The 27,795-nt window shown below is 50.3% G+C and overlaps 1 protein-coding gene across 2 annotated transcripts in view; it reads left to right on the forward strand.

The window, feature by feature from the left end:
- Positions 1-27,795, forward strand: part of PHF19 (PHD finger protein 19) — an 80,500-nt gene that overhangs the window by 15,340 nt on the left and 37,365 nt on the right. For both annotated transcript variants that reach the window (XM_063935987.1, XM_063935988.1), the window contains exons 2-5: positions 6,731-6,938; positions 8,387-8,468; positions 17,890-17,985; positions 21,850-21,950. In XM_063935987.1, the coding sequence (XP_063792057.1) occupies positions 6,747-6,938; positions 8,387-8,468; positions 17,890-17,985; positions 21,850-21,950 (471 nt within the window). In that variant the 5' untranslated portion in view covers positions 6,731-6,746. The remainder of the gene's footprint in view (positions 1-6,730; positions 6,939-8,386; positions 8,469-17,889; positions 17,986-21,849; positions 21,951-27,795) is intronic.

A 27,795-nucleotide genomic window follows, 5' to 3' on the forward strand; every position in this document is an offset into this window, starting at 1 on the left:
AATAATCACTGGTGGGATAGTGATGGCTTTTGAGTGTAATAATCACTGGTGGGATAGTGATGGCCTATGAGTGTAATAATCACTGGTGGGCTAATTACGGCCTATGAGTGTAATAATCACTGGTGGGATAGTGATGGCCTATGAGTGTAATAATCACTGGTGGGATAGTGATGGCCTTTGAGTGTAATAATCACTGGTGGGATAGTGATGGCCTATGAGTGTAATAATCACTGGTGGGATAGTTACGGGCTATGAATGTAATAATCACTGGTGGGATAATTACGGCCTATGAGTGTAATAATCACTGGTGGGATAGTGATGGCCTATGAGTGTAATAATCACTGGTGGGATAGTTACGGGCTATGAATGTAATAATCACTGGTGGGATAATTACGGCCTATGAGTGTAATAATCACTGGTGGGATAGTGATGGCCTATGAGTGTAATAATCACTGGTGGGATAGTTACGGGCTATGAATGTAATAATCACTGGTGGGATAATTACGGCCTATGAGTGTAATAATCACTGGTGGGATAGTGATGGCCTATGAGTGTAATAATCACTGGTGGGATAGTTACGGGCTATGAGTGTAATAATCACTGGTGGGATAATTACGGCCTATGAGTGTAATAATCACTGGTGGGATAGTGATGGCCTATGAGTGTAATAATCACTGGTGGGATAGTGATGGCCTATGAGTGTAATAATCACTGGTGGGATAGTTACGGGCTATGAGTGTAATAATCACTGGTGGGATAATTACGGCCTATGAGTGTAATAATCACTGGTGGGATAGTGATGGCCTATGAGTATAATAATCACTGGTGGGATAGTGATGGCCTATGAGTGTAATAATCACAGGTGGGATAGTGATGGAGTGAGTGTAATAATAACTGGTGGGATAGTGATGGCCTATGAGTGTAATAATCACAGGTGGGATAGTGATGGAGTGAGTGTAATAATCACTGGTGGGATAGTGATGGCCTATGAGTGTAATAATCACAGGTGGGATAGTGATGGAGTGAGTGTAATAATCACTGGTGGGATAGTGATGGCCTATGAGTGTAATAATCACAGGTGGGATAGTGATGGAGTGAGTGTAATAATCACTGGTGGGATAGTGATGGCCTATGAGTGTAATAATCACTGGTGGGATAGTGATGGCCTATGAGTGTAATAATCACAGGTGGGATAGTGATGGAGTGAGTGTAATAATCACAGGTGGGATAGTGATGGAGTGAGTGTAATAATCACTGGTGGGATAGTGATGGCCTATGAGTGTAATAATCACAGGTGGGATAGTGATGGAGTGAGTGTAATAATCACTGGTGGGATAGTGATGGCCTATGAGTGTAATAATCACAGGTGGGATAGTGATGGAGTGAGTGTAATAATCACAGGTGGGATAGTGATGGAGTGAGTGTAATAATCACTGGTGGGATAGTGATGGCCTATGAGTGTAATAATCACAGGTGGGATAGTGATGGAGTGAGTGTAATAATCACTGGTGGGATAGTGATGGCCTATGAGTGTAATAATCACAGGTGGGATAGTGATGGAGTGAGTGTAATAATCACTGGTGGGATAGTGATGGCCTATGAGTGTAATAATCACAGGTGGGATAGTGATGGAGTGAGTGTAATAATCACTGGTGGGATAGTGATGGCCTATGAGTGTAATAATCACAGGTGGGATAGTGATGGAGTGAGTGTAATAATCACTGGTGGGATAGTGATGGCCTATGAGTGTAATAATCACTGGTGGGATAGTGATGGAGTGAGTGTAATAATCACAGGTGGGATAGTGATGGCCTATGAGTGTAATAATCACTGGTGGGATAGTGATGGAGTGAGTGTAATAATCACTGGTGGGATAGTGAGGGCCTATGAGTGTAATAATCACTGGTGGGATAGTGATGGCCTATGAGTGTAATAATCACAGGTGGGATAGTGATGGAGTGAGTGTAATAATCACAGGTGGGATAGTGATGGAGTGAGTGTAATAATCACTGGTGGGATAGTGATGGCCTATGAGTGTAACAATCTCTGGTGGGATAGTTACGGCCTATGAGTGTAATAATCACAGGTGGGATAGTTATGGCCTTTGAGTGTAACAATTACTGGTAGGATAGTGATGGAGTGAGTGTAGTAATCACTGGTGGGGTAATGATGGCATTTAATGAAATAACCTCTGGACTTCATTGCTTCTTTTCTCTCCGTCCTCCCTGTCATTTGCATATGACACTGGTATATGACAGTGATGTATGATGTGACACTGGTATATGACACTGATGTATGATGTGACACTGATGTATGATATGACAGTGATGTATGATGTGACACTGATATATGTGACACTGGTATATGACACTGATGTATGATGTGACACTGGTATATGACAGTGATGTATGATGTGACACTGGTATATGACACTGATGTATGATGTGACACTGATGTATGATATGACAGTGATGTATGATGTGACACTGGTATATGACACTGATGTATGATGTGACACTGGTATATGACACTGGTGTATGATGTGGCACTGGTATATTATACTGATGTGTGATGTGACACTGGTATATAACACTGATGTGACACTGGTATATGACACTGGTGTATGATGTGACACTGGTGTATGATGTGACACTGGTGTATGATGTGACACTGGTGTATGATGTGACACTGATATATGTGACACTGATATATGATGTGACACTGATGTATGTGACACTGATATATGATGTGACACTGGTGTATGATGTGACACTGATGTATGATATGACACTGGTAAATGACACTGGTGTATGATGTGACACTGATGTATGTGACACTGATATATGAGGTGACACTGGTATATGAGGTGACACTGGTGTATGACACTGGTGTATGATGTGACACTGGTATATGACACTGGTGTATGATGTGACACTGGTGTATGATATGACACTGGTGTATGATATGACACTGGTGTATGATGTGACACTGATGTATGATATGACACTGATGTATGATGTGACACTGGTATATGACACTGATGTATGATATGACACTGGTGTATGACACTGATGTATGATGTGACACTGGTATATGACACTGATGTATGATGTGGCACTGATGTATGATGTGACACTGGTGTATGATGTGACACTGGTATATGACACTGATGTATGATGTGACACTGGTATATGACACTGGTGTATGATGTGGCACTGATGTATGATATGACACTGGTGTATGATGTGACACTGGTATATGACACTGATGTATGATATGACACTGATGTATGATGTGACACTGGTGTATGACACTGATGTATGATGTGGCACTGGTGTATGATGTGACACTGGTGTATGATGTGACACTGATGTATGATATGACACTGGTGTATGATGTGACACTGGTATATGACACTGATGTATGATGTGACACTGGTATATGACACTGATGTATGATGTGACACTGTTATATGACACTGGTGTATGATGTGGCACTGATGTATGATATGACACTGGTGTATGATGTGACACTGGTATATGACACTGATGTATGATATGACACTGATGTATGATGTGACACTGGTGTATGACACTGATGTATGATGTGGCACTGGTGTATGATATGACACTGGTGTATAATATGACACTGGTGTATGATGTGGCACTGATGTATGATATGACACTGGTGTATGATGTGACACTGGTATATGACACTGATGTATGATATGACACTGGTGTATGATGTGACACTGGTATATGACACTGATGTATGATGTGACACTGGTATATGACAGTGATGTGCGATATGACAGTGATGTATGATGTGACACTGGTGTATGATGTGACACTGGTATATGACACTGGTGTATGATGTGACACTGATGTATGTGACACTGATGTATGTGACACTGATATATGATGTGACACTGATGTATGATGTGACACTGGTATATGACACTGGTGTATGATGTGACACTGATGTATGTGACACTGATATATGATGTGACACTGGTGTATGAGGTGACACTGATGTATGATATGACACTGGTGTATGATACTACAATGGTGTATGATGTGACACTGATGTATGATGTGACACTGGTATATGACACTGATGTATGATGTGACACTGGTATATGACACTGATGTATGATGTGACACTGGTATATGACACTGGTGTATGATGTGGCACTGATGTATGATATGACACTGGTGTATGATGTGACACTGGTATATGACACTGATGTATGATATGACACTGATGTATGATATGACACTGATGTATGATGTGACACTGGTGTATGACACTGATGTATGATGTGGCACTGATGTATGATATGACACTGGTGTATGATGTGGCACTGATGTATGATATGACACTGGTGTATGATGTGACACTGGTATATGACACTGATGTATGATATGACACTGGTGTATGATGTGACACTGGTATATGACACTGATGTATGATGTGACACTGGTATATAACAGTGATGTATGATGTGACACTGGTGTATGATGTGACACTGGTATATGACACTGGTGTATGATGTGACACTGATATATGATGTGACACTGATATATGATGTGACACTGATGTATGATGTGACACTGGTGTATGATGTGACACTGGTGTATCATGTGACACTGATGTATGATGTGACACTGGTGTATGAGGTGACACTGATGTATGATGTGACACTGGTATATGACACTGGTGTATGATGTGACACTGGTATATGACACTAATGTATGATGTGACACTGGTGTATGATGTGACACTGGTGTATGATGTGACACTGGTGTATGAGGTGACACTGATGTATGATGTGACACTGGTATATGACACTGGTGTATGATGTGACACTGATGTATGATATGACACTGATGTATGATGTGACACTGGTATATGACACTGATGTATGATATGACACTGATGTATGATGTGACACTGGTGTATGACACTGATGTATGATGTGACACTGGTATATGACACTGGTGTATGATGTGACACTGATGTATGATACTACACTGGTGTATGATGTGACACTGGTGTATGATGTGACACTGATGTATGATATGACACTGATGTATGATGTGACACTGGTATATGACACTGATGTATGATATGACACTGGTGTATGATGTGACACTGATGTATGATACTACACTGGTGTATGATATGACACTGATGTATGATGTGACACTGATGTATGATACTACACTGGTGTATGATGTGACACTGGTATATGACACTGATGTATGATGTGACACTGATGTATGATACTACACTGGTGTATGATGTGACACTGGTGTATGATGTGACACTGATGTATGATATGACACTGATGTATGATACTACACTGGTGTATGATGTGACACTGGTATATGACACTGATGTATGATGTGACACTGATGTATGATACTACACTGGTGTATGATGTGACACTGGTGTATGATGTGACACTGGTATATGACACTGATGTATGATGTGACACTGATGTATGATACTACACTGGTGTATGATGTGACACTGGTGTATGATGTGACACTGATGTATGATATGACACTGATGTATGATGTGACAGTGATGTGTGATGTGACACTGGTACGTGACAGTGATGTGTGATGAGCCCCCCTGTCTGGGTGAGGACACAGGATAAGGAAGTGGCTTCTGACTCATACTCAGAAACCAGCACAACTGCTGCGCTCTGACTTCTGTTACTTCTAGCAAGTAATGTTCTCATTAACCCTTTAGCGTCAGTAAGAGGCCGCGTGTCTCCCTGTATCGCCTGCTGCATGTGTGACATCCTTTCCTCTTCTCTCTGCCCTTATCCTGCACAAGAAGACGCCCCAGTAACCCCAGTACCCTGCGCTATGTGCGTTATGGAAAGCATTCAGTCTGCACTCTGTGGGCCTGATTCTGAGTGGGGTGGATGCTGCAGATTTCAGCAGAGTGCGCCAGAGAAAGAGATTGTCGCAGGACCAGGACGGAGATTGCTAGCGCGTACAGATTGATCTGTTCCTGAACGAATCACGCTATCCGCAAAGTCGCTGTTTCTGGGCTGGTGACATAAATACGGCCGGTGGGTTAGGCTTCAGCGAGCGGACTCGCACATATTTAATATCTCAGGGGGCGTTCTTGCATTAGCATAAGGAGGTGAGTAGGCTGAACAGAAAAGCGCCTGAATCAGGCCCTGTGTGCTGCGATGCCTAATCACGCCGACTTCTTTACCGTGTATGCATTTCCTGCACCATATGCATTTCCAATACGAGTCCCTCTATTGTGCCGGAGTTAGGGACAGGCCCTATAGGCAGATGCCTTGGGCACATGCTAAATGGGGCTGCAGCCCTGAAACTTCCTTCTATGTTTTTCCCACCCCGTTGTTTCGTGAACCGATGTTCTTAGGCCTTATTCTTGCTGCAAATAATAACAGAGCCTTCTAATTCCTCTGTAACACGTACCCAAAGGGCCAGCGACTTCTCATTCCATTGGATGGGCGCAGGCTTTTCCATTTGTAAGAATGAGGAATAGCCTAGTACTGTAGTTGGGGTAAGGCAGTGAGGCCGCAGCCTGTCCCAGTACTCTATATGGAATAGGAGCTCTGTCCTGTATTGCCTCTGGTTGGTCTGATCAGAGTATATTCTGGGGGGCTTCATATTTGTCCATAGAATAACCCGAATCCTGGACATGTTATAAGTGAGTCACTGTGTGTTTTATCTGGCAGACCCCCTTCGCTGGCGATGGAGGACCGAGGCATGGAACCTGCTCTGCGTGATGTCTACGCAGCCTACAGGCACCTGCATCATTCTGCTATGGAGGCCGCTGTGAAGAATGGACAGGGCTGTACGGAGCTGATGGTCAGCCAGGCTGAAGGGCAGTACGTGCTGTGTCGATGGACGGATGGGCTCTATTACCTTGGGAAGATAAAGAGGGTAAGGTCAGGCTTCTGCCTATACTGCTGTTGCCCTTAGTGATGACGCTTTTTGGACCAGAGTGCATCCACATATATCTCTGCTGCAGGCGCGTTCTGGGTCCCCTGAGACTCTGCTAGCGTTCAGTGTCTTTTTTGCTGAAAATGCATCTTAGACGCAACGCAGTGCGACTAGCATGCACAAGGAGACTGCGCTGAATACTGTGATATATGACACGTGTATATCTGTGTGTGCCTGAGTCACTGAGTCTGTATACGAAGTGCTACAATGTAGCAGCCGCAACTTTTTTCCTTTACAAGTTGTGTTGTGCTCCGTATACAGCCTCAGTCACACACAGATATGCAAGTGTCATATATCACATTACTCAGCACAGTCTCCTATAATATAATATAGATACACACACCGTATGTGTAGTTTTTAGTGGGGGGGTTATCATCCTGATGCCCTCTAGCTGCTGTGGAACTACACATCCCATCATGCTCTAATAGCAAAACTGTGTCATGGCATGCTGGGATGTGTAGTTCCACAACAGCTGCAGGGCCGCATGTTGAATACCCCTGGTCTATGCATTCTCTTTCTAAACTTGAGTAACCCTCTGACCCCCGAAGCAGCCTTGCTGTGTGACTGGACCATATAACCTCACCAGGCATTGTTCCCCATTGCCACCTGGCTGGACCAATGTACGATACTGTATGTGACCCTTGCCCTCACGTATATTTGCCCTGTAGATTGTAACCTCTTAACCACTTAAATAAATATTAATAATAACAGTGCTAAGATGTTGATGCCTTGCAGCGTTTGCGCACGAATCTGGCCATGGTGCTATTTGTGTGGAGTTTGTATTGTCTCTAGTGTTTATAAAAGGTTTTTGTTTTGCTTTTTACCCACAGACCAACTAGAATAATTGCTTCCTGATTAATTTCTGCCTGCGGAAGGGAAATTAGACTGTAAGCTCACCTTGGGCAGGGATAGATTTCTCTGTGTACAATGATCTGATTGGATAGTGCTGCATAAAATGTTTGGGGAGTTATTAAGATGTGGAAGCAAACCAAAAAAGCAAGCAACTGGGCAAAACCGTGCTGCTCTGCCGGTGGGGCTGATGTAACATGTGCAGAGAGATTTATATTTGGGTGGGGGGTGTCCAAATTGAGATCTAAATTGGCGTGTAAAAATAAAGCTGTCTAACTTTTGAGGGCTACATGCAAAAGCAGCCGGTATTTACCCTGCACATAAACAATATAAATGTATTTCCTCCCCTTGCATGGCGACATGGTTTGTTCCAGACACAAAGTTACTTGCTTTCTCTGCCTTGCTTCCAAATCCGAATCAGGCCCATTGAGAATAACTTACCCCAGACTGACGGACGCTTGTACTGCTGACCGCACTATGCGTGCATTACCTCCTGTGTGCTGTATACGAGTGTAGGTGACTGTCGTTCTCTGTTGCAGGTGAGTAGCTCCAAGCAAAGCTGCCTGGTGACATTTGAAGACAATTCTAAATACTGGGTCCTCTGGAAAGACATTCAGCATGGTACGTACATGTAACCTACAGCTGCCAGCCCCCCCCCCCCCCCCCCTCCCCCCTTATCAAACCTTCTAATTAGGACCAGTGTTGCGGTTACCCGTAGCAACCAACCATATTCCAGCTATCATTTATCTGATGCATTCTGTAAAATAAGCAATTGGTTGCTATGGTCCAATTATGCACTCTGTTCACTGCTTGATACAGTACATCTTCCCCATATTCCTCTACTAAGCATTATATGTCATGTACCCGGCTCTGGATTATGATGGTGACATCACTGAACTGTACAGGTATTAGTTGTGCTTTGTTCCTACTATTGAGGAACAATTTGAGAACAGTTACAATATGGCTGACCTCTGGCTCACTGCAAACCAACTATTAACGTACTCTTCTGATCGCCAACTGTACCCCATCGCTGGCTGACCCTTGCAGACGAAACTTGTCGGCTTAGACTGTTTAATGTGTACCTTTCGCCCCCAAACAGAGCAGGCAGCCATTTTTGTTGGGGCAAACCAATGTTCCTGTCGTCACAAGGCAGCCTAATAGCTCATTTGTAACCAGCTACTCCGTGATGCCGCTGTTATTCCGGGTACACACTAGGCGATGAAATGAACGATGCGGCCGATGCCCCATGTTGCCAGCGGCAACATGCCCCCCCCCCCCCCCCCACCGTCGCTCTTTGCCGGGACCCTGCTTTTAAGTAAGAAACCCTGCCAAATTAGCCCTGACATTTACCAAAGTTAGCTACAAAATCCCAGGTGTGTCAGAGATGCCGTTGTTTTTCCCGTCTCATCCTACTACAGACCTGCGAGAGCAATCTGCGCCACGTCACCCCTGTGTTTATAACCGGGATAAGCAGCCACTTAGGCCTCCCGTGCTCCACAGGCCGCTGGAAGATGGGAAACATGATTCCAGGGAAGATTTTTAAATGAAACGGATTAGTTGATTATCAAATATCACTTAACGAGCCTTTGCGAGTGCGCGGATTAGGGGCTTGCTGAGAATGTGAGGAAATTGGGGAAAACTGTCCCTGTTTATAACATTCAGTAAACCACTGCGGCTAATCCGCTTACCGCAAGGGTTGTGGTACCGTCCTGTTTACTTGCGATGTAACAGGCTGCCGCAACTAAGAAACAGATGCTCTGTCCTTAATGATTAAAAACTGGGAACTGAAGTGGAAACTGAGACTTCGCTTTGGTAACTGGCACATCCTCTTGCGTCACGTAATGTAAACACGTGACGCAAGAGGATTTGTCCACGTGGCAGACACCACTAATGACCACCCAAGAGGGTATCAGAAAGTGTCTGCTTTCAGAACTCATTGGGTAAATAATATACTAGACGTGAAAGTAATAAAAAAAATACGTTTGGGCACTTTAAAGATTGCAAACTTACAAGCTCCTCCCCCACTATACCCCTATTGGTTGCTGGGGACACTTTAGTATTATTAAAGCGTGGATCTCCTGAGGTTCCCACCCTGAGGATTTTTCACAATCGTCCTTCGTAGAGACACAATGAAGTGTTGTCAGGAAGAGCAGAGATGAGACTAATTTGCAGGAATAAAGTTTATACAGGGAGTATGAAGAATCCAGTGCACAGTAATGACCATTACTTACTGTACTAGTATATAGTATACATGTGGATGGAAACCTGCACAGCGGGAATTATAGCTTTGGCAGCCATCATTGAACAGCTATCAGGACGCTGTGTTAGGGAGCGAATGAATGAAGACACGTTAGAGTCTGGAAGATAAAGGGCAGATTGTATCTGCCTCAAAGAGCACAGTGTAACCACGTCTACACTTAGGAAATAGGGCTTTTATCAAGACTGCGGAAATGCGACAGGTTAAAGTCGTGTCCGTGTTACATTTGGCGTTATTTTCATAAAGGCGCAAGTCCTTTTTGAGAACAGTTGTGTTTGGAAATAAGATGGAATAAAGCATGACCTGGCGTTTCTGCGGTCTGTAGAGTTCTATGGAGTATATCCATTATCGTTAATATTGTTCCCATCCCTGCTGTTTATTATACTTGCAATAATAGAGAATACAGAACTATGCATTTACACCTTTCTATTGTGTATAGTTTCTTTACATTACCCCCCTCTCTTTCCATATGAGTGTGACGCTGCATCCTCTCTGCTGCTGCTATGAGTGTGACGCTGCATCCTCTCTGCTGCTGCTATCAGTGTGACGCTGCATCCTCTCTGCTGCTGCTGTGAGTGTGACGCTCCATCCTCTCTGCTGCTGCTATCAGTGTGACGCTGCATCCTCTCTGCTGCTGCTGTCAGTGTGACGCTCCATCCTCTCTGCTGCTGCTATCAGTGTGACGCTGCATCCTCTCTGCTGCTGCTGTCAGTGTGACGCTGCATCCTCTGCTGCTGCTGTCAGTGTGACGCTGCATTCTCTGCTGCTGCTGTCAGTGTGACGCTGCATCCTCTCTGCTGCTGTGAGTGTGACGCTGCATCCTCTGCTGCTGCTGCTGTGAGTGTGACGCTGCATCCTCTGCTGCTGCTGCTGTGAGTGTGACGCTGCATCCTCCTTGCTGCTGCTGTGAGTGTGACGCTGCATCCTCTGCTGCTGCTGTGAGTGTGACGCTGCATCCTCTGCTGCTGCTGTGAGTGTGACGCTGCATCCTCTGCTGCTGCTGTGAGTGTGACGCTGCATCCTCCTTGCTGCTGCTGTGAGTGTGACGCTGCATCCTCTGCTGCTGCTGTGAGTGTGACGCTGCATCCTCTGCTGCTGCTGTGAGTGTGACGCTGCATCCTCCTTGCTGCTGCTGTGAGTGTGACGCTGCATCCTCCTTGCTGCTGCTGTGAGTGTGACGCTGCATCCTCCTTGCTGTGAGTGTGACGCTGCATCCTTGCTGCTGCTGTGAGTGTGACGCTGCATCCTCCTTGCTGCTGCTGTGAGTGTGACGCTGCATCCTCCTTGCTGCTGCTGTGAGTGTGACGCTGCATCCTCCTTGCTGCTGCTGTGAGTGTGACGCTGCATCCTCCTTGCTGCTGCTGTGAGTGTGACGCTGCATCCTCTCTGCTGCTGCTGAGTGACGTTGCATCCCCTCTGCTGCTGCTTTCAGTGTGACGCTGCATCCTCCTTGCTGCTGCTGTGAGTGTGATGCTGCATCCTCTGCTGCTGCTGTGAGTGTGACGCTGCATCCTCGCTGCTGCTGTGAGTGTGACGCTGCATCCTCCTTGCTGCTGTGAGTGTGACGCTGCATCCTCCTTGCTGCTGCTGTGAGTGTGACGCTGCATCCTCCTTGCTGCTGCTGTGAGTGTGACGCTGCATCCTCCTTGCTGCTGCTGAGTGTGACGTTGCATCCTCTCTGCTGCTGCTGTGAGTGTGATGCTGCATCCTCTCTGCTGCTGCTGTGAGTGTGACGTTGCATCCTCTCTGCTGCTGCTGTGAGTGTGACGTTGCATCCTCTCTGCTGCTGCTGTGAGTGTGATGCTGCATCCTCTCTGCTGCTGCTGTGAGTGTGACGTTGCATCCTCTCTGCTGCTGCTGTGAGTGTGATGCTGCATCCTCTCTGCTACTGCTGTGAGTGTGACGTTGCTGCATCATCTGCTGCTGCTGTGAGTGTGACGCTGCATCCTCCTTGCTGCTGCTGTGAGTGTGACGCTGCATCCTCTCTGCTGCTGCTGTGAGTGTGACGCTGCATCCTCTGCTGCTGCTGTGAGTATGACGCTGCATCCTCTGCTGCTGCTGTGAGTGTGACGCTGCATCCTCTGCTGCTGTGAGTGTGACGCTGCATCCTCTGCTGCTGCTGTGAGTGTGACGCTGCATCCTCTGCTGCTGCTGTGAGTGTGACGCTGCATCCTCTGCTGCTGCTGTGAGTGTGACGCTGCATCCTCTGCTGCTGCTGTGAGTGTGACGCTGCATCCTCTGCTGCTGCTGTGAGTGTGACGCTGCATCCTCTGCTGCTGCTGTGAGTGTGACGCTGCATCCTCTGCTGCTGCTGTGAGTGTGACGCCGCATCCTCTCTGCTGTGAGTGTGACGCCGCATCCTCTCTGCTGTGAGTGTGACGCCGCATCCTCTCTGCTGTGAGTGTGACCCCGCATCCTCTCTGCTGTGAGTGTGACCCCGCATCCTCTCTGCTGTGAGTGTGACGCTGCCTCCTCTCTGCTGTGAGTGTGACGCTGCCTCCTCTCTGCTGTGAGTGTGACGCTGCCTCCTCTCTGCTGTGAGTGTGACGCTGCCTCCTCTCTGCTGTGAGTGTGACGCTGCCTCCTCTCTGCTGTGAGTGTGACGCTGCCTCCTCTCTGCTGTGAGTGTGACGCTGCCTCCTCTCTGCTGTGAGTGTGACGCTGCCTCCTCTCTGCTGTGAGTGTGACGCTGCCTCCTCTCTGCTGTGAGTGTGACGCTGCCTCCTCTCTGCTGTGAGTGTGACGCTGCCTCCTCTCTGCTGTGAGTGTGACGCTGCCTCCTCTCTGCTGTGAGTGTGACGCTGCCTCCTCTCTGCTGTGAGTGTGACGCTGCCTCCTCTCTGCTGTGAGTGTGACGCTGCAGTCTTTCTGCTGTGAGTGTGACGCCGCATCCTCTCTGCTGTGATTGTGACGCCGCGTCCTCCCTGCTGCTGCTGTGATTGTGACGCTGCATCCTCTCTGCTGCTGCTATGAGTGTGATGCTGCATTCTCTCTGCTGCTGTGTGATGCTGCATCCTCTGCTGCTGCTGTGAGTGTGACGCTGCATCATGTCTGCTGCTGCTCTGAATGTGACGCTGCATCCTCTCTGCTGCTGCTGTGAGTGTGACGCTGCGTCCTGTCTGCTGCTGCTGTGAGTGTGACGCTGCATCTGCTGCTGTGAGTGTGATGCTGCATCCCCTGCTGCTGCTGTGAGTGTGATGCTGCATCCTCTCTACTGTGAGTGTGACGCTGCATTCCCTCTGCTGTGAGTGTGACGCTGCATCCTCTCTGCTGTGAGTGTGACGCTGCATCCTCTCTGCTGTGAGTGTGACGCTGCATCCTCTCTGCTGTGAGTGTGACGCTGCATCCTCTCTGCTGTGAGTGTGACGCTGCATCCTCTCTGCTGTGAGTGTGACGCTGCATCCTCTCTGCTGTGAGTGTGACGCTGCATCCTCTCTGCTGTGAGTGTGACGCTGCATCCTCTCTGCTGTGAGTGTGACCCCGCATCCTCCCTGCTGTGAGTGTGACCCCGCATCCTCTCTGCTGTGAGTGTGACGCCGCATCCTCTCTGCTGTGAGTGTGACGCCGCATCCTCTCTGCTGTGAGTGTGACCCCGCATCCTCTCTGCTGTGAGTGTGACCCCGCATCCTCTCTGCTGTGAGTGTGACCCCGCATCCTCTCTGCTGTGAGTGTGACCCCGCATCCTCTCTGCTGTGAGTGTGACCCCGCATCCTCTCTGCTGTGAGTGTGACGCTACCTCCTCTCTGCTGTGAGTGTGACGCTGCCTCCTCTCTGCTGTGAGTGTGACGCTGCCTCCTCTCTGCTGTGAGTGTGACGCTGCCTCCTCTCTGCTGTGAGTGTGACGCTGCCTCCTCTCTGCTGTGAGTGTGACGCTGCCTCCTCTCTGCTGTGAGTGTGACGCTGCCTCCTCTCTGCTGTGAGTGTGACGCTGCCTCCTCTCTGCTGTGAGTGTGACGCTGCCTCCTCTCTGCTGTGAGTGTGACGCTGCCTCCTCTCTGCTGTGAGTGTGACGCTCCTCTCTGCTGTGAGTGTGACGCTGCCTCCTCTCTGCTGTGAGTGTGACGCTGCCTCCTCTCTGCTGTGAGTGTGACGCTGCCTCCTCTCTGCTGTGAGTGTGACGCTGCCTCCTCTCTGCTGTGAGTGTGACGCTGCCTCCTCTCTGCTGTGAGTGTGACGCTGCCTCCTCTCTGCTGTGACTGTGACGCTCCTCTCTGCTGTGAGTGTGACGCTGCCTCCTCTCTGCTGTGAGTGTGACGCTGCCTCCTCTCTGCTGTGAGTGTGACGCTGCCTCCTCTCTGCTGTGAGTGTGACGCTGCCTCCTCTCTGCTGTGAGTGTGACGCTGCCTCCTCTCTGCTGTGAGTGTGACGCTGCCTCCTCTCTGCTGTGAGTGTGACGCTGCCTCCTCTCTGCTGTGAGTGTGACGCTGCCTCCTCTCTGCTGTGAGTGTGACGCTGCCTCCTCTCTGCTGTTAGTGTGACGCTGCCTCCTCTGCTGCTGCTGTGAGTGTGACGCTGCCTCCTCTCTGCTGCTGCTGTGAGTGTGACGCTGTATCCTCTCTGCTTTGAGTGGGACGCTGCCTCCTCTCTGCTGCTGCTGTGAGTGTGACGCTGCCTCCTCTCTGCTGCTGTGAGTGTGACGCTGCCTCCTCTCTGCTGTGAGTGTGACGCTGCCTCCTCTCTGCTGTGAGTGTGACGCTGCCTCCTCTCTGCTGTGAGTGTGACGCTGCCTCCTCTGCTTTGAGTGTGACGCTGCCTCCTCTCTGCTGTGAGTGTGACGCTGCCTCCTCTCTGCTGTGAGTGTGACGCTGCCTCCTCTCTGCTGTGAGTGTGACGCTGCCTCCTCTCTGCTGTGAGTGTGACGCTGCCTCCTCTCTGCTGTGAGTGTGACGCTGCCTCCTCTCTGCTGTGAGTGTGACGCTGCCTCCTCTCTGCTGTGAGTGTGACGCTGCCTCCTCTCTGCTGTGAGTGTGACGCTGCCTCCTCTCTGCTGTGACTGTGACGCTGCCTCCTCTCTGCTGTGACTGTGACGCTGCCTCCTCTCTGCTGTGAGTGTGACGCTGCATCCTCTCTGCTGTGAGTGTGATGCTGCAGTCTTTCTGCTGTGAGTGTGACGCCGCATCCTCTCTGCTGTGATTGTGACGCCGCGTCCTCCCTGCTGCTGCTGTGATTGTGACGCTGCATCCTCTCTGCTGCTGCTATGAGTGTGATGCTGCATTCTCTCTGCTGCTGTGTGATGCTGCATCCTCTGCTGCTGCTGTGAGTGTGACGCTGCATCATGTCTGCTGCTGCTCTGAATGTGACGCTGCATCCTCTCTGCTGCTGCTGTGAGTGTGACGCTGCGTCCTGTCTGCTGCTGTGAGTGTGACGCTGCATCTGCTGCTGTGAGTGTGATGCTGCATCCCCTGCTGCTGCTGTGAGTGTGATGCTGCATCCTCTCTACTGTGAGTGTGACGCTGCATTCCCTCTGCTGTGAGTGTGACGCTGCATCCTCTCTGCTGTGAGTGTGACGCTGCATCCTCTCTGCTGTGAGTGTGACGCTGCATCCTCTCTGCTGTGAGTGTGACGCTGCATCCTCTCTGCTGTGAGTGTGACGCTGCATCCTCTCTGCTGTGAGTGTGACGCTGCATCCTCTCTGCTGTGAGTGTGACGCTGCATCCTCTCTGCTGTGAGTGTGACCCCGCATCCTCCCTGCTGTGAGTGTGACCCCGCATCCTCCCTGCTGTGAGTGTGACCCCGCATCCTCTCTGCTGTGAGTGTGACGCCGCATCCTCTCTGCTGTGAGTGTGACGCCGCATCCTCTCTGCTGTGAGTGTGACCCCGCATCCTCTCTGCTGTGAGTGTGACCCCGCATCCTCTCTGCTGTGAGTGTGACCCCGCATCCTCTCTGCTGTGAGTGTGACCCCGCATCCTCTCTGCTGTGAGTGTGACCCCGCATCCTCTCTGCTGTGAGTGTGACCCCGCATCCTCTCTGCTGTGAGTGTGACGCTACCTCCTCTCTGCTGTGAGTGTGACGCTGCCTCCTCTCTGCTGTGAGTGTGACGCTGCCTCCTCTCTGCTGTGAGTGTGACGCTGCCTCCTCTCTGCTGTGAGTGTGACGCTGCCTCCTCTCTGCTGTGAGTGTGACGCTGCCTCCTCTCTGCTGTGAGTGTGACGCTGCCTCCTCTCTGCTGTGAGTGTGACGCTGCCTCCTCTCTGCTGTGAGTGTGACGCTGCCTCCTCTCTGCTGTGAGTGTGACGCTGCCTCCTCTCTGCTGTGAGTGTGACGCTGCCTCCTCTCTGCTGTGAGTGTGACGCTGCCTCCTCTCTGCTGTGAGTGTGACGCTCCTCTCTGCTGTGAGTGTGACGCTGCCTCCTCTCTGCTGTGAGTGTGACGCTGCCTCCTCTCTGCTGTGAGTGTGACGCTGCCTCCTCTCTGCTGTGAGTGTGACGCTGCCTCCTCTCTGCTGTGAGTGTGACGCTGCCTCCTCTCTGCTGTGAGTGTGACGCTGCCTCCTCTCTGCTGTGAGTGTGACGCTGCCTCCTCTCTGCTGTGACTGTGACGCTCCTCTCTGCTGTGAGTGTGACGCTGCCTCCTCTCTGCTGTGAGTGTGACGCTGCCTCCTCTCTGCTGTGAGTGTGACGCTGCCTCCTCTCTGCTGTGAGTGTGACGCTGCCTCCTCTCTGCTGTGAGTGTGACGCTGCCTCCTCTCTGCTGTGAGTGTGACGCTGCCTCCTCTCTGCTGTTAGTGTGACGCTGCCTCCTCTGCTGCTGCTGTGAGTGTGACGCTGCCTCCTCTCTGCTGCTGCTGTGAGTGTGACGCTGTATCCTCTCTGCTTTGAGTGGGACGCTGCCTCCTCTCTGCTGCTGCTGTGAGTGTGACGCTGCCTCCTCTCTGCTGCTGTGAGTGTGACGCTGCCTCCTCTCTGCTGTGAGTGTGACGCTGCCTCCTCTCTGCTGTGAGTGTGACGCTGCCTCCTCTCTGCTGTGAGTGTGACGCTGCCTCCTCTCTGCTGTGAGTGTGACGCTGCCTCCTCTCTGCTGTGAGTGTGACGCTGCCTCCTCTCTGCTGTGAGTGTGACGCTGCCTCCTCTCTGCTGTGAGTGTGACGCTGCCTCCTCTCTGCTGTGAGTGTGACGCTGCCTCCTCTCTGCTGTGAGTGTGACGCTGCCTCCTCTCTGCTGTGAGTGTGACGCTGCCTCCTCTCTGCTGTGAGTGTGACGCTGCCTCCTCTCTGCTGTGAGTGTGACGCTGCCTCCTCTCTGCTGTGAGTGTGACGCTGCCTCCTCTCTGCTGTGAGTGTGACGCTGCCTCCTCTTTGCTGTGAGTGTGACGCTGCCTCCTCTTTGCTGTGAGTGTGACGCTGCCTCCTCTTTGCTGTGAGTGTGACGCTGCCTCCTCTCTGCTGTGAGTGTGACGCCGCCTCCTCTCTGCTGTGAGTGTGACGCCGCCTCCTCTCTGCTGTGAGTGTGACGCCGCCTCCTCTCTGCTGTGAGTGTGACGCCGCCTCCTCTCTGCTGTGAGTGTGACGCCGCCTCCTCTCTGCTGTGAGTGTGACGCCGCCTCCTCTCTGCTGTGAGTGTGACGCCGCCTCCTCTCTGCTGTGAGTGTGACGCCGCCTCCTCTCTGCTGTGAGTGTGACGCTGCCTCCTCTCTGCTGTGAGTGTGACGCTGCCTCCTCTCTGCTACAGTTAGTGTGAATATAACACTGTATCCTATCCTCCGCAGTAAGTGTGAGAATAACAGCACGTCGTCTCTGCTACAATAAATGTGATTTTATCCACTGATCTCTTGTATTCTTCCCGCAGCTGGGGTCCCCGGAGAGGAACCAAAGTGCTACATCTGCATGGGGAAGACCTCCGTCCCGCTAAATGAGATTCTGATCTGTGGGAAGTGTGGTCTGGGTAGGTGGATTTATATTATGAATGTTCATCTCAGAACCAACGTCTGTGACCAGGGTCCTGCTTCATTCTATTTGCTAGAAACTATGATACACGGGGTGGCATGAAATGTGGTATAATTGGCAGTGAATGTGGCTGCTGGTGGTGATGTTGCCATAGGCTTTACCAGCTGCTCGGCCCATCATGCATGTTTCAGATCTTAGAACAAGGTGGTTCCAAGTGTTCTATCACCACCGCCAGTCAGCAGTATCTTTCTATGGTGCAGATCTCCGCTGCGTCCGTCCTCATATCAACTTGCATCCGTCTCAGGCCCACTGTATTTAAAAATAAAAGGCTCTGACATTGTCTTGCATTCAGCAAAATGCTTAAAATAGGCCATCTCTCCACATTGTTCTGTACATGCCCTCCTGCAACTTTTACTACGATGGTAATCCAGTAAGTAACGACCTGGCCAACCTGCGGCTCTCCAGCTGTTTTGAAACTACACATCCCAGCATGCCCTGCCACAGTTTTATCATTCCCTAATAGCAGTACTGTGGCGGGCATGCTGGGACTTGTAGTTTCACAACAGCTGGAGAGCCTCGGGTCGCCCAGGCCTGCTCCAGTCCATCGAACCAGTTGCTGACTGTAAGCTTCAACTCATCGTCACTTCCAAAACGTTTTCTGCCCGGAAACTCTTTGCGCTTAGTGAATAGGTAAAAGTCGCCTGGAGCAAGGTCCGGATTATAGGGTGGCTGATCGAAAACCTCCCACCGAAAACTGTGACACGTGATTTACGTCCTGGGTGTTCTTCCTATGGATTACCATCGCAGTCCCTTGCTTTTTCTTCCTGATTCCCATCTGTGCCTTTCAGCAAGGCTAGAACATAGTACAGGCACAGTCGTTTTTGCTCTCCTGAGTACAGGGGTCACGGGGTCATTCAGACCTGATTGTAGATGTGCTAAATCTAGCACATCTACGATCAGTTTCTCTGACATGCAGGGGGACCCCCAACACTGGGCTAGTCCGCCCCGCATGTCAGGCCCTACCCCCTCCCTCCCCACGGGTGTGAAAGCATCGCACGGTGGTGATGCTTTCGCACCCACCAAGTAGCTCCCTGCCTGCGCAGCCTGGCAGGCGGCTGCCTGCTGCGTTCCGGCTCGCAGCGGCCATGTGAGGTCACACGCAAAGGTCCTGACACACCTGCATTGTCCGGACCGCGCCCCACCAACGGCGTTCTAACGCCGTTGTCAAGCCCCCTCCCGCCTCGCGACCTCCTCTGCCTGTCAATCAGTCAGAGGGGTTCGCAGCTCTGGGATGCTTTCCCATCTCACTGGGCCTCACGGGGTGTGCGTACACTCCCCAAAGGGCTTCAGACTGCGATGGCTCCCGTTGCAGCAATCGGGTCTGAATTAGGCTCACAGTTGTACCCATAGATCAGGATTCTCGGTGGCCGTATATAAATGTAAAAGAAAAATAAAGCTGTGCGGCCCCTTTAAGCGTTTTCCGGTGGCCCCGGATCTGGCGAGCATTATTGGCTCCCTCTGGAAGACCAGAGGAAGTGACGGCTCCTGAGTTATATGCGGGAGGTCTGCAGCTGAGCGGACTCACAAGTCACTGGTCGCTGATTAAAGTTTGCTGGAAGCCGACCGGTTCCAGAGCACCTGCAGGTCTGCAGTAATGTCCTGGCAGCGGCTGTGCACAGAGCCACCTGTTACTGCTTCTACTCTGCTTCCCAGCCACTTACAGCTCACATCACGATGCACAGCGTTTGCAGGATGCAGAAACAGACGTCACATTTACTGTACTGCATCCGTCCGCACATCACACACACGGGATCTGGGTGGTCATTCCGAGTTGTTCGCTCGCTAGCAGTTTTTAGCAGCCGTGCAAACGCTATGCCGCCTCCCACTGGGAATGTATTTTAGCTTAGCAGAAGTGCGAACGGAAGGATCGCAGAGCGGCTACAAAATTTTTTTGCGCAGTTTCAGAGTAGCTCCAGACCTACTCAGCGCTTGCTATCACTTCAGACTGTTCAGTTCCTGTTTTGACGTCACACACCCGCCCTGCGTTCACCCAGCCACACCTGCGTTCGCCCAGCCACGCCTGCGTTTTTCCTGGAACGCCTGCGTTTTTTCAAACACTCCCTGAAAACGGTCAGTTGACACCCAGTAACGCCCACTTCCTGTCAATCACTCTGCGTCCAGCAGTGTGACTGAAAAGCTTCGCTAGACCTTGTGTAAAACTACATTGTCCGTTGTGAAAGTACGTCGCACGTGCGCATTGCGCCGCATACGCAGAAGTGCCGTTTTTTTGCATCATCGCTGCACAGCGAACATTTTCAGCTAGCAATCAACTCGGAATGAACCCCCTGGTCTCTAGGTCGACAGTAACTAGGTCGACACTGTATAAGTCGACCACTATTGGTCGACAGTAACTAGGTCGACCGATTTTCTCTAGGTCTAGCTCTAGGTCGACATGTTCTAGGTCGACAGGTCAAAAGGTCGACATGAGTTTTTCAAAAAAAATATTCATGTTTTTGAACTTTTTCATACTTAACGATCCACGCGTACTACGATTGGGAATAGTAACCTGTGGCGAGCGCAGCGAGGTACCTTGCCCGAAGCATGGCGAGTGAAGCGAGCCATGCGAGGGGACACGGTGCGCTAATTGGGGTTCCCGGTCACTGTACGGAGAAAATGACACTAGAAAAACATTAAGAACTTATGTCGACCTTTTGACCTGTCGTCCTAGAGACCCTGTCGACCTAGCATCCCTGTCGACCTACTTACTGTCGACCAATAGTTGTCGACCTAGTTACTGTCGACCTTCCATGCCACACCCCACACACATTTAGGTCCAGATTTATCAAGCCTCGGAGAGTGATACATTGCACGGTGATAACGCACCAACCAATCATCTCCTAACTGCCATTTTTCAAACACAGCCTGTAACATGACAGTTAGGAGCTGATTGCACGCTGATACATTACCAGCCAATTTATCACGCAGTGGCACGGGCTCCAGCGGCCTTGGTGAGTTGGACACTCTGCGCACAAATTCCAGCGCAAAGCACAAATCGTTCACTACTATTCCAGTACTATAAATGGCTTTTCACAAGCACCTTCATTTATACATTTCTGCCTCAGCAATATGTAGGCGAGTTCATCATAACCAATGTAGAAATGGCGCACACCAACGAGGACGGCGTAGCTGTAATTCTCAGACAATGGGGGTCTATTCATGAAGCAGTGATGAGTGGAGTAGTGAGCCAGTGGAGAAGTTGCCCGTGGCAACCAATCAGCTGCTACGTATAATTTTATAGTCAGGTTGCCCACCTACAAGCTAACTGCTCAGCCGCCGACCAGAAACGGTATCCGGATGATAGATAGACAGTGTCTAGGTTGACGGTCAAGTAGATTGACACCATATGATCGACATATGTTAGGTGTACAGGGATGAAAGCTCAACACAAGGTTTTTCCATTTTTTTAGGTGAAATCTTGCGATCAGACCACAACCCCAAAAACGCCCAATGAATGATCAGAGCGATGCAGAATCAGTCCCGTAGTGTGTACTATTGAGGTGTCCCTATAACAATTGTAGAGAGATGCAACATTGTAACCGCTTACATTATTTCTTCTTCATCCACTAGGGGACACTGGAGACTATAAACAATGGGGTATAGACAGCGTCTATGCTCCGATCATTCACCCGCATTACCAATTCCGGCAGTCGCCCGTGGGCGCTTACACTGAACTGAGTTCTGCCTGTTTTTTTTTTTTTTCCTCTTTGTGAACGCTCAGCCATGGAGGACTACAAGTCTCATGCTCTTTTCCTCCAGAGGGACTGTAGCTAATGAGACCTGCTGTGATCTGTTTGTGTTTCAGGCTATCATCAGAAGTGTCACATCCCCATCGTGGAGAGTGGAGAGAAGGGAGTCCTGGAGCCGTGGTTCTGCAGGCGCTGCATCTTCGTCCTGGCTGTCAGGGTAAGAACTGCGAGGGCTCTATGGCAGATCTGGCCATTTGGTATTTGGCTATTCAATTGTTGTCATCGCTAGTCGTGAGATGCCAGTTCTCTCGCCTACAGCCGGGCGATTAGTCGCTAGAACCGTCATTCTCCGACTTAAGCGCCTGTCAAGATGCTGTCTGCGCCGCGATATAGGCAGAAAACAGCATGGCGGCACTAGTTTAGTCGGATTTCTGCTCGCAACCCTCCTGTAGTCAGGCACAACATCACGATCAATTGAATAGCTCCGGCAGCTCCTTCCCGACGCTATTAACGTGGCACAGAATTGAATTGAGTCCTGTGTCTGTACAAAACTGTTGGTGGTACCGCATGCCTGGATTTCTGCCAAAGAGACTATGGGTCTATAGAACAGAATGGCAGTGTTTTCCAGTTAAGAGCGGACGTTGGCCCTGGAAGCTGGGCTTAGTGAGGGCTGTCTTGCCCTCTCATTGTGAGGCATCATTGTCAGGGCTGTAGCTTGCTGAGCGGAGGCCACCCGGCTAATTTTATTGTACTCACTGTTACACGCGCTCTGAGCTGGAAGCGTTTCACTTTTATCATTACTCTGTTCGGCGTGCTTTGCGCACTGTAACAGAAGGGTTCGCGCCCACAAAAGTGCTGCATCGAATAAATACTGGGCACTCACTCGCCCTCACGATTTATGAAAGCCATACATTAGGACAAACCGGCAAGTGTTGTAGTAGAAAAACAATGGAACTGTACTGAATGGTAACTATGCAATCACCACCATGAAATCTAGATAAAGTCCTATTGGCAGAGTATTTTGAAACCTCCTTGCTTAATATTTTTGTCGCCAGTTTGCAATAATAAAATTTAATTTGCTCAAATTCCCTTTTAATAATGGAGATGGTGCTGAGCTCTTTCTGCCAGCCAATAGGAATGGGTTGTGGTGAGAAGCGCAGGAATCCAATAGCCTCTCGGTCACTCCGGCCGCATGATGCTGTCTCTGAGTAAGTTATGTTCCGCTATCTGTGCCAGGTAAATAACGGCATTTGCTGCCTCACAATGAACCAGTGTCTTCTCTACCACAGTCCATGGAAAATGAAAGTTCCTCTCCAGCCGTGTCCTGCGTAGGAAAATCACACCGTACAGTCGTCAAACAGAAGTCTAACGCCGGTGCCAGGGACACTAGAGCTCTCCTTTCATGTGCGATGCTGAAGTCATCATTAATGTGTGGCTTACAGTATCTGACTAGATGCTACCTGGCTGACTGACAGCTGGTTCACTTGACCAGTTGGGGCGCAAAGGCGGAGAATGAGAGCTAGGTGGCAGCGCGGACCTCCCATTCTTGTGGGGACTTGCTCCAGACTATGGGGTCTATTTACTAAGCCTTGGATGGAGATAAAGTTGCTGGAGAATAGAGGGAGTCATTCCGAGTTCATCGCTTGCTAGCTACTTTTTGCAGCGCTGCGATCAGATAGTCGCCGCCTATGGGGAGTGTATTTTCGCTTTGCAAGTTTTTGAACGCTTTTGCAGCCGACGGCACAAAAAAGTTTTTTGCAGTTTATGAGTAGCTCTGGACTTACTCAGCCGCTGCGATCACTTCAGTCTTTTTGGTGGCGGAATTGACGTCAGACACCCGCCCTGCAAACGCTTGGACACGCCTGCGTTTTCCCAAACACTCCCAGAAAACGGTCAGTTGACGCCCACAAACGCCCCCTTCCTGTCAATCTCCTTTCGATCGGCTGTGCGAATCGATTCTTCGTTGAATCCATCGCCCAGCACAGATCCTCTTTGTAGCCGTACGACGCGCCTGCGCAATGCGGTGCATACGCATGCACAGTTTTGCCGAGCTATAACCTGATCGCAGCGCTGCAAAAAGTTGTTAGCGAGCGATCAACTCGGAATGACCCCCAAAGTACCAGCCAACCAGCTCCTGTCATTTCTGCTGCGGGGTACACTGGGCTCCACAAGGAATAGACATAGGGGTGTAGAGTAGGATCTTGATCCGAGGCACCAACAGGCTCAAAGCTTTGACTGTTCCCAGAATGCACAGCGCCGCCTCCTCTATAACCCCACCTCTCTGCACAGGAGCTCAGTTTTGTAGTTGGTGCTGCAGTAGCAGGCACATAACAGAGGGGCTGCTCCAGGCAGCCCTAAGAAGAGCTTTTTGAGAAGAAAAGTGAAGACTTCAAGGGCAGCAGCAGTGTTACATGTCAGAAGACATTCACTGCTGCAGCTCCAGCTCTCCACAGCGGCGCTGTACACTCCCGAGCCCTGGTTGCCGGGTAACTACAGCAGGAGGCTCCTGTTTTCTTCTTGTCAGGCACACACGACGGGGGCTCTCCGGGATCGCGTGGCCGCGCTTCGGGAGGTGGTGAGTGGGTTCCGTTTGCAGGACCTTGTCTTTATCGCGATCCGGCGCGGTCAGTGGGAGGCGGGCCGCGCGCGCTGGCGGTGGACACTGTGGCAGTACAGGCGATCCCACTAGATCACCAGGGCATGGGTGCAGGTCAGGTTTTCTCTCTAAACCATTTTCAGTAGCCCACAGTACCTGGTGGTTTTTCCAGCAGGGGATAAGGCTTAGACCTGAAGCCCCTCCCCCAGCCCCAGGGCACCATTTCCAGCAAGTGTTCCCGCCCTGGAGCTTCATCTCTGTCTCTCCCTCACTCTCTGTCAGTGTCTGGGCGCCATTATCCCTCAGCTCACTGTTCCTGGGACTGCTTAGGCAAATCCTCCTATGTAAAGCCGCCTGGTTGTCAGTGCTGTGACTTTACATGACACTTAAGTATTCTACCTGCCTTTTAAGTCAGTGTTAGTAAGAAAGAGTGCATTTAGTCAGGGTTTCCTAGTACAATTACCCTGTGATATACATCCAGTTCTTACTGTGTACTGTTATATCTATTGTTATATAGCTGTGTAAGCTAGTCCAGTGCAGTATTATTGTCAGTAATAACCTCTGCATTGTACAAACTGTGACTATCTGTGTGTGCATTGATAGCTGAGTGGTGTCCATTTCGTGTCTTTCACTCAACCTGCTATCCCTATATTCCATAACCTGAGGGGGCTTGGTGCGTCAGGTGTTATCTAATATAGGATTTTCACAAAGATATACTGTATTACGTATTTTTCTCTGTGATTTAGTCACCATATCTCTCCTTTATCTCTGCTGGTGCTGACTACACTGCGAAAGGGGTTTGGGTAAGAGGTATTGTGCTGCTGCCAATTGTACTGTGTTACCTTATACTGCAAGTTATATCATGTCTGCTTCTGAGGGTAACGGTTCTGGGGCTGAACACACTGCCGGTGTTGCTGAAGCTGCAGATCACTATGAGGAGAATATAGCAGCTGCGGGCTCTGGTTCTGGGGGCTCCTTGCCCCCCAGTGGGACTGTGTCAACGGAGGTACATAATGACCCACCGTGGGCCGCTTTTTCCACGCTTCTGCATACGCTAGTTCATAAACTAACACCCCCTATGGGACCCCCAATGCCGGTACAACCGTATGTGGTCCCTGCAGCTAACCCGCCGTGGGCGGGCGATTTATCTGCTCAATTGAAGAAGTTGAACCAGTCCCTGACTACAAAAAAGTCTGACCAACGCTCGCCTAAGTCCAAGAGGTCCTCTAAGCGAGCGCTTGTCTCCTCACAATCCACTGCTGTCACTGACACCTCGTCTGATGAAGACGGCACTTACACTGACCCCACAGGTTCTGACTCGGATACTGCTGATGGGGAGGGTAGTTCACATGTGGATGTTCCTGATCTTTTGGAGGCTATTAAGTTAATTCTACAGATTACGGATGATCCCGAGCCATCCGTCCCTCCTAAGAAACCAGATAGGTTCAAGCGTCAGAAGGTGGTTAAACAAGTTTTACCTCACTCTGATCACCTAGTGGATATACGTCAGGAACCCTGGGAAAACCCGGGTACGAAGTTTGTGCCTCAAAAGTAGATGCTGGCTCACTATCCCCTCGCGCCAGAGCTGTCTAAGAATTGGGAAACGCCTCCTCCAGTAGACTCACATGTGGCTAGGATGGTGGTTTCCTCAGCTCTGCCTGTTACTACCGTCACGTCTCTAAAAGAGCCTATGGATAAACGTGTGGAGGGTTGTCTTAAAGCGATTTACACCCTCGCGGGTGCTGCACAAAGGCCCACTATTGCAGCAACATGGACTGCAGAGGCTATTGAAGCATGGGCCTTGGAGTTAGAAGCTGACATCTCTTCTGACCATGCTAGACAATGCTTGTCATATATTGTCACAGCTTCTCACTATATTAAAGAGGCAGCTTCTGATGCCGGTATCCTAGCAGCCAAGGCCTCTACTACGTCAGCCCTGGCTCGCCGGATATTGTGGCTGAGATCCTGGTCTGTGGATCTGGACTCTAGAAAAACCCTGGAGGTACTCCCTTTCAAGGGAGATATTCTGTTTGGGGAGGACTTAAATAAGATAGTGGCTTACTTGGCTACTGCCAAAACTGCCTGTCTGCCAAGTACCGCTCCTTCTGTGTCGAAGGCTAAAGGTACTTCCTTTCGCCCCTTTCGTCCTTCAGGTAAAGCAAAAGGTCAGGCGTACAACAAGCAGGTCCGCACTTCCAAACCTGGTAAGCCAAAGCCAAAAAGAGCCTGGGCAGCCCATCAGCCAGCTTCCAAGGCCGATAAGCCTGCCGCATGACGGGGGGGCCTCCCCCTGGGGGATCCCAGGGTGGGGGGCCGGCTTCTAGGGTATACCCAGGAATGGTTGAAGACCACTTCAGATGCCTGGGTATGGGAAGTCGTCACTCGAGGTTACGCCATAGCCTTCAAAAACCGACCCCCTCATCGATTTTGCCAGACAGACAAAGGCATACACTCTGCAATCGGTGGTACAGACCCTCCTGGATACAGGAGTCGTAGTACAGGTGCCTCTTGCGCAGAGGGACCGGGGGTACTATTCTCCGCTGTTTCTAGTCCCGAAACCGAATGGGTCCTCCCGGCCCAGTCTCAACCTCAAGGCATTGAACAGGTTTGTGAAGGTTTCCAAGTTCCGTGTGGAAACCCTTCGCTCTATAGTTCTGGCCTTGGAACCTGGGGACTACATGGTCTCCCTGGACATACAGGATGCTTACCTGCATATTCCTATAGCAGCGTCACATCAGCAATACCTGAGGTTTGCTATTGGCAACCTCCATTACCAGTTTTGGGCGTTACCTTTTGGTTTAACAACGGCTCCGCGAATCTTCACCAAAGTTATGGCGGTGATGACGGTGGTACTCCGCCGTCAAGGGGTCAGGATACTGCCGTATCTGGACGACTTGTTAATCCTGGCAAATTCCCCAGAACTTCTCCTGCGTCATCTGGATATGACGGTCCGGTTTCTACAAGCCCACGGGTGGCTCATCAACTGGAAGAAATCCTCCCTGATCCCTGCTCAGAGCATGGTGCATCTGGGAGCGCTATTGGACACTCACAACCAGAGGTTGTTCTTGTGTCAGGAGAAAGTCTTGAAGCTTCAGGACAGGATTCGTTGCTTCCTTTCTTGTCCGCAAGTATCGATACATTCGGCAATGCAGGTGCTGGGCCTCATGGTATCAGCATTCGACATGGTGGAGTATGCTCAATTCCATTCTCGTCCCCTCCAGAGGCTGATTCTAGCCAAGTGGGACGGCCTGCCTCAACGGATCAGGTCTCAAATGATCTCATTGACTCCGGAGGTCCGTCTGTCGCTGCTCTGGTGGCTCCGGGACCAACAATTGTGCAGGGGCCGTCCCTACTGGATATCCAACTGAGTCCTGTTGACGACAGATGCCAGTCTAAGAGGTTGGGGCGCAGTGCTGGAGCAACACTCCCTTCAGGGTCGGTGGACCAAGGAGGAGTCCCCCCTCTC

Source organism: Pseudophryne corroboree, chromosome 8 (assembly GCF_028390025.1).
Source record: "Pseudophryne corroboree isolate aPseCor3 chromosome 8, aPseCor3.hap2, whole genome shotgun sequence".
Lineage (NCBI taxonomy): Eukaryota > Metazoa > Chordata > Amphibia > Anura > Myobatrachidae > Pseudophryne > Pseudophryne corroboree.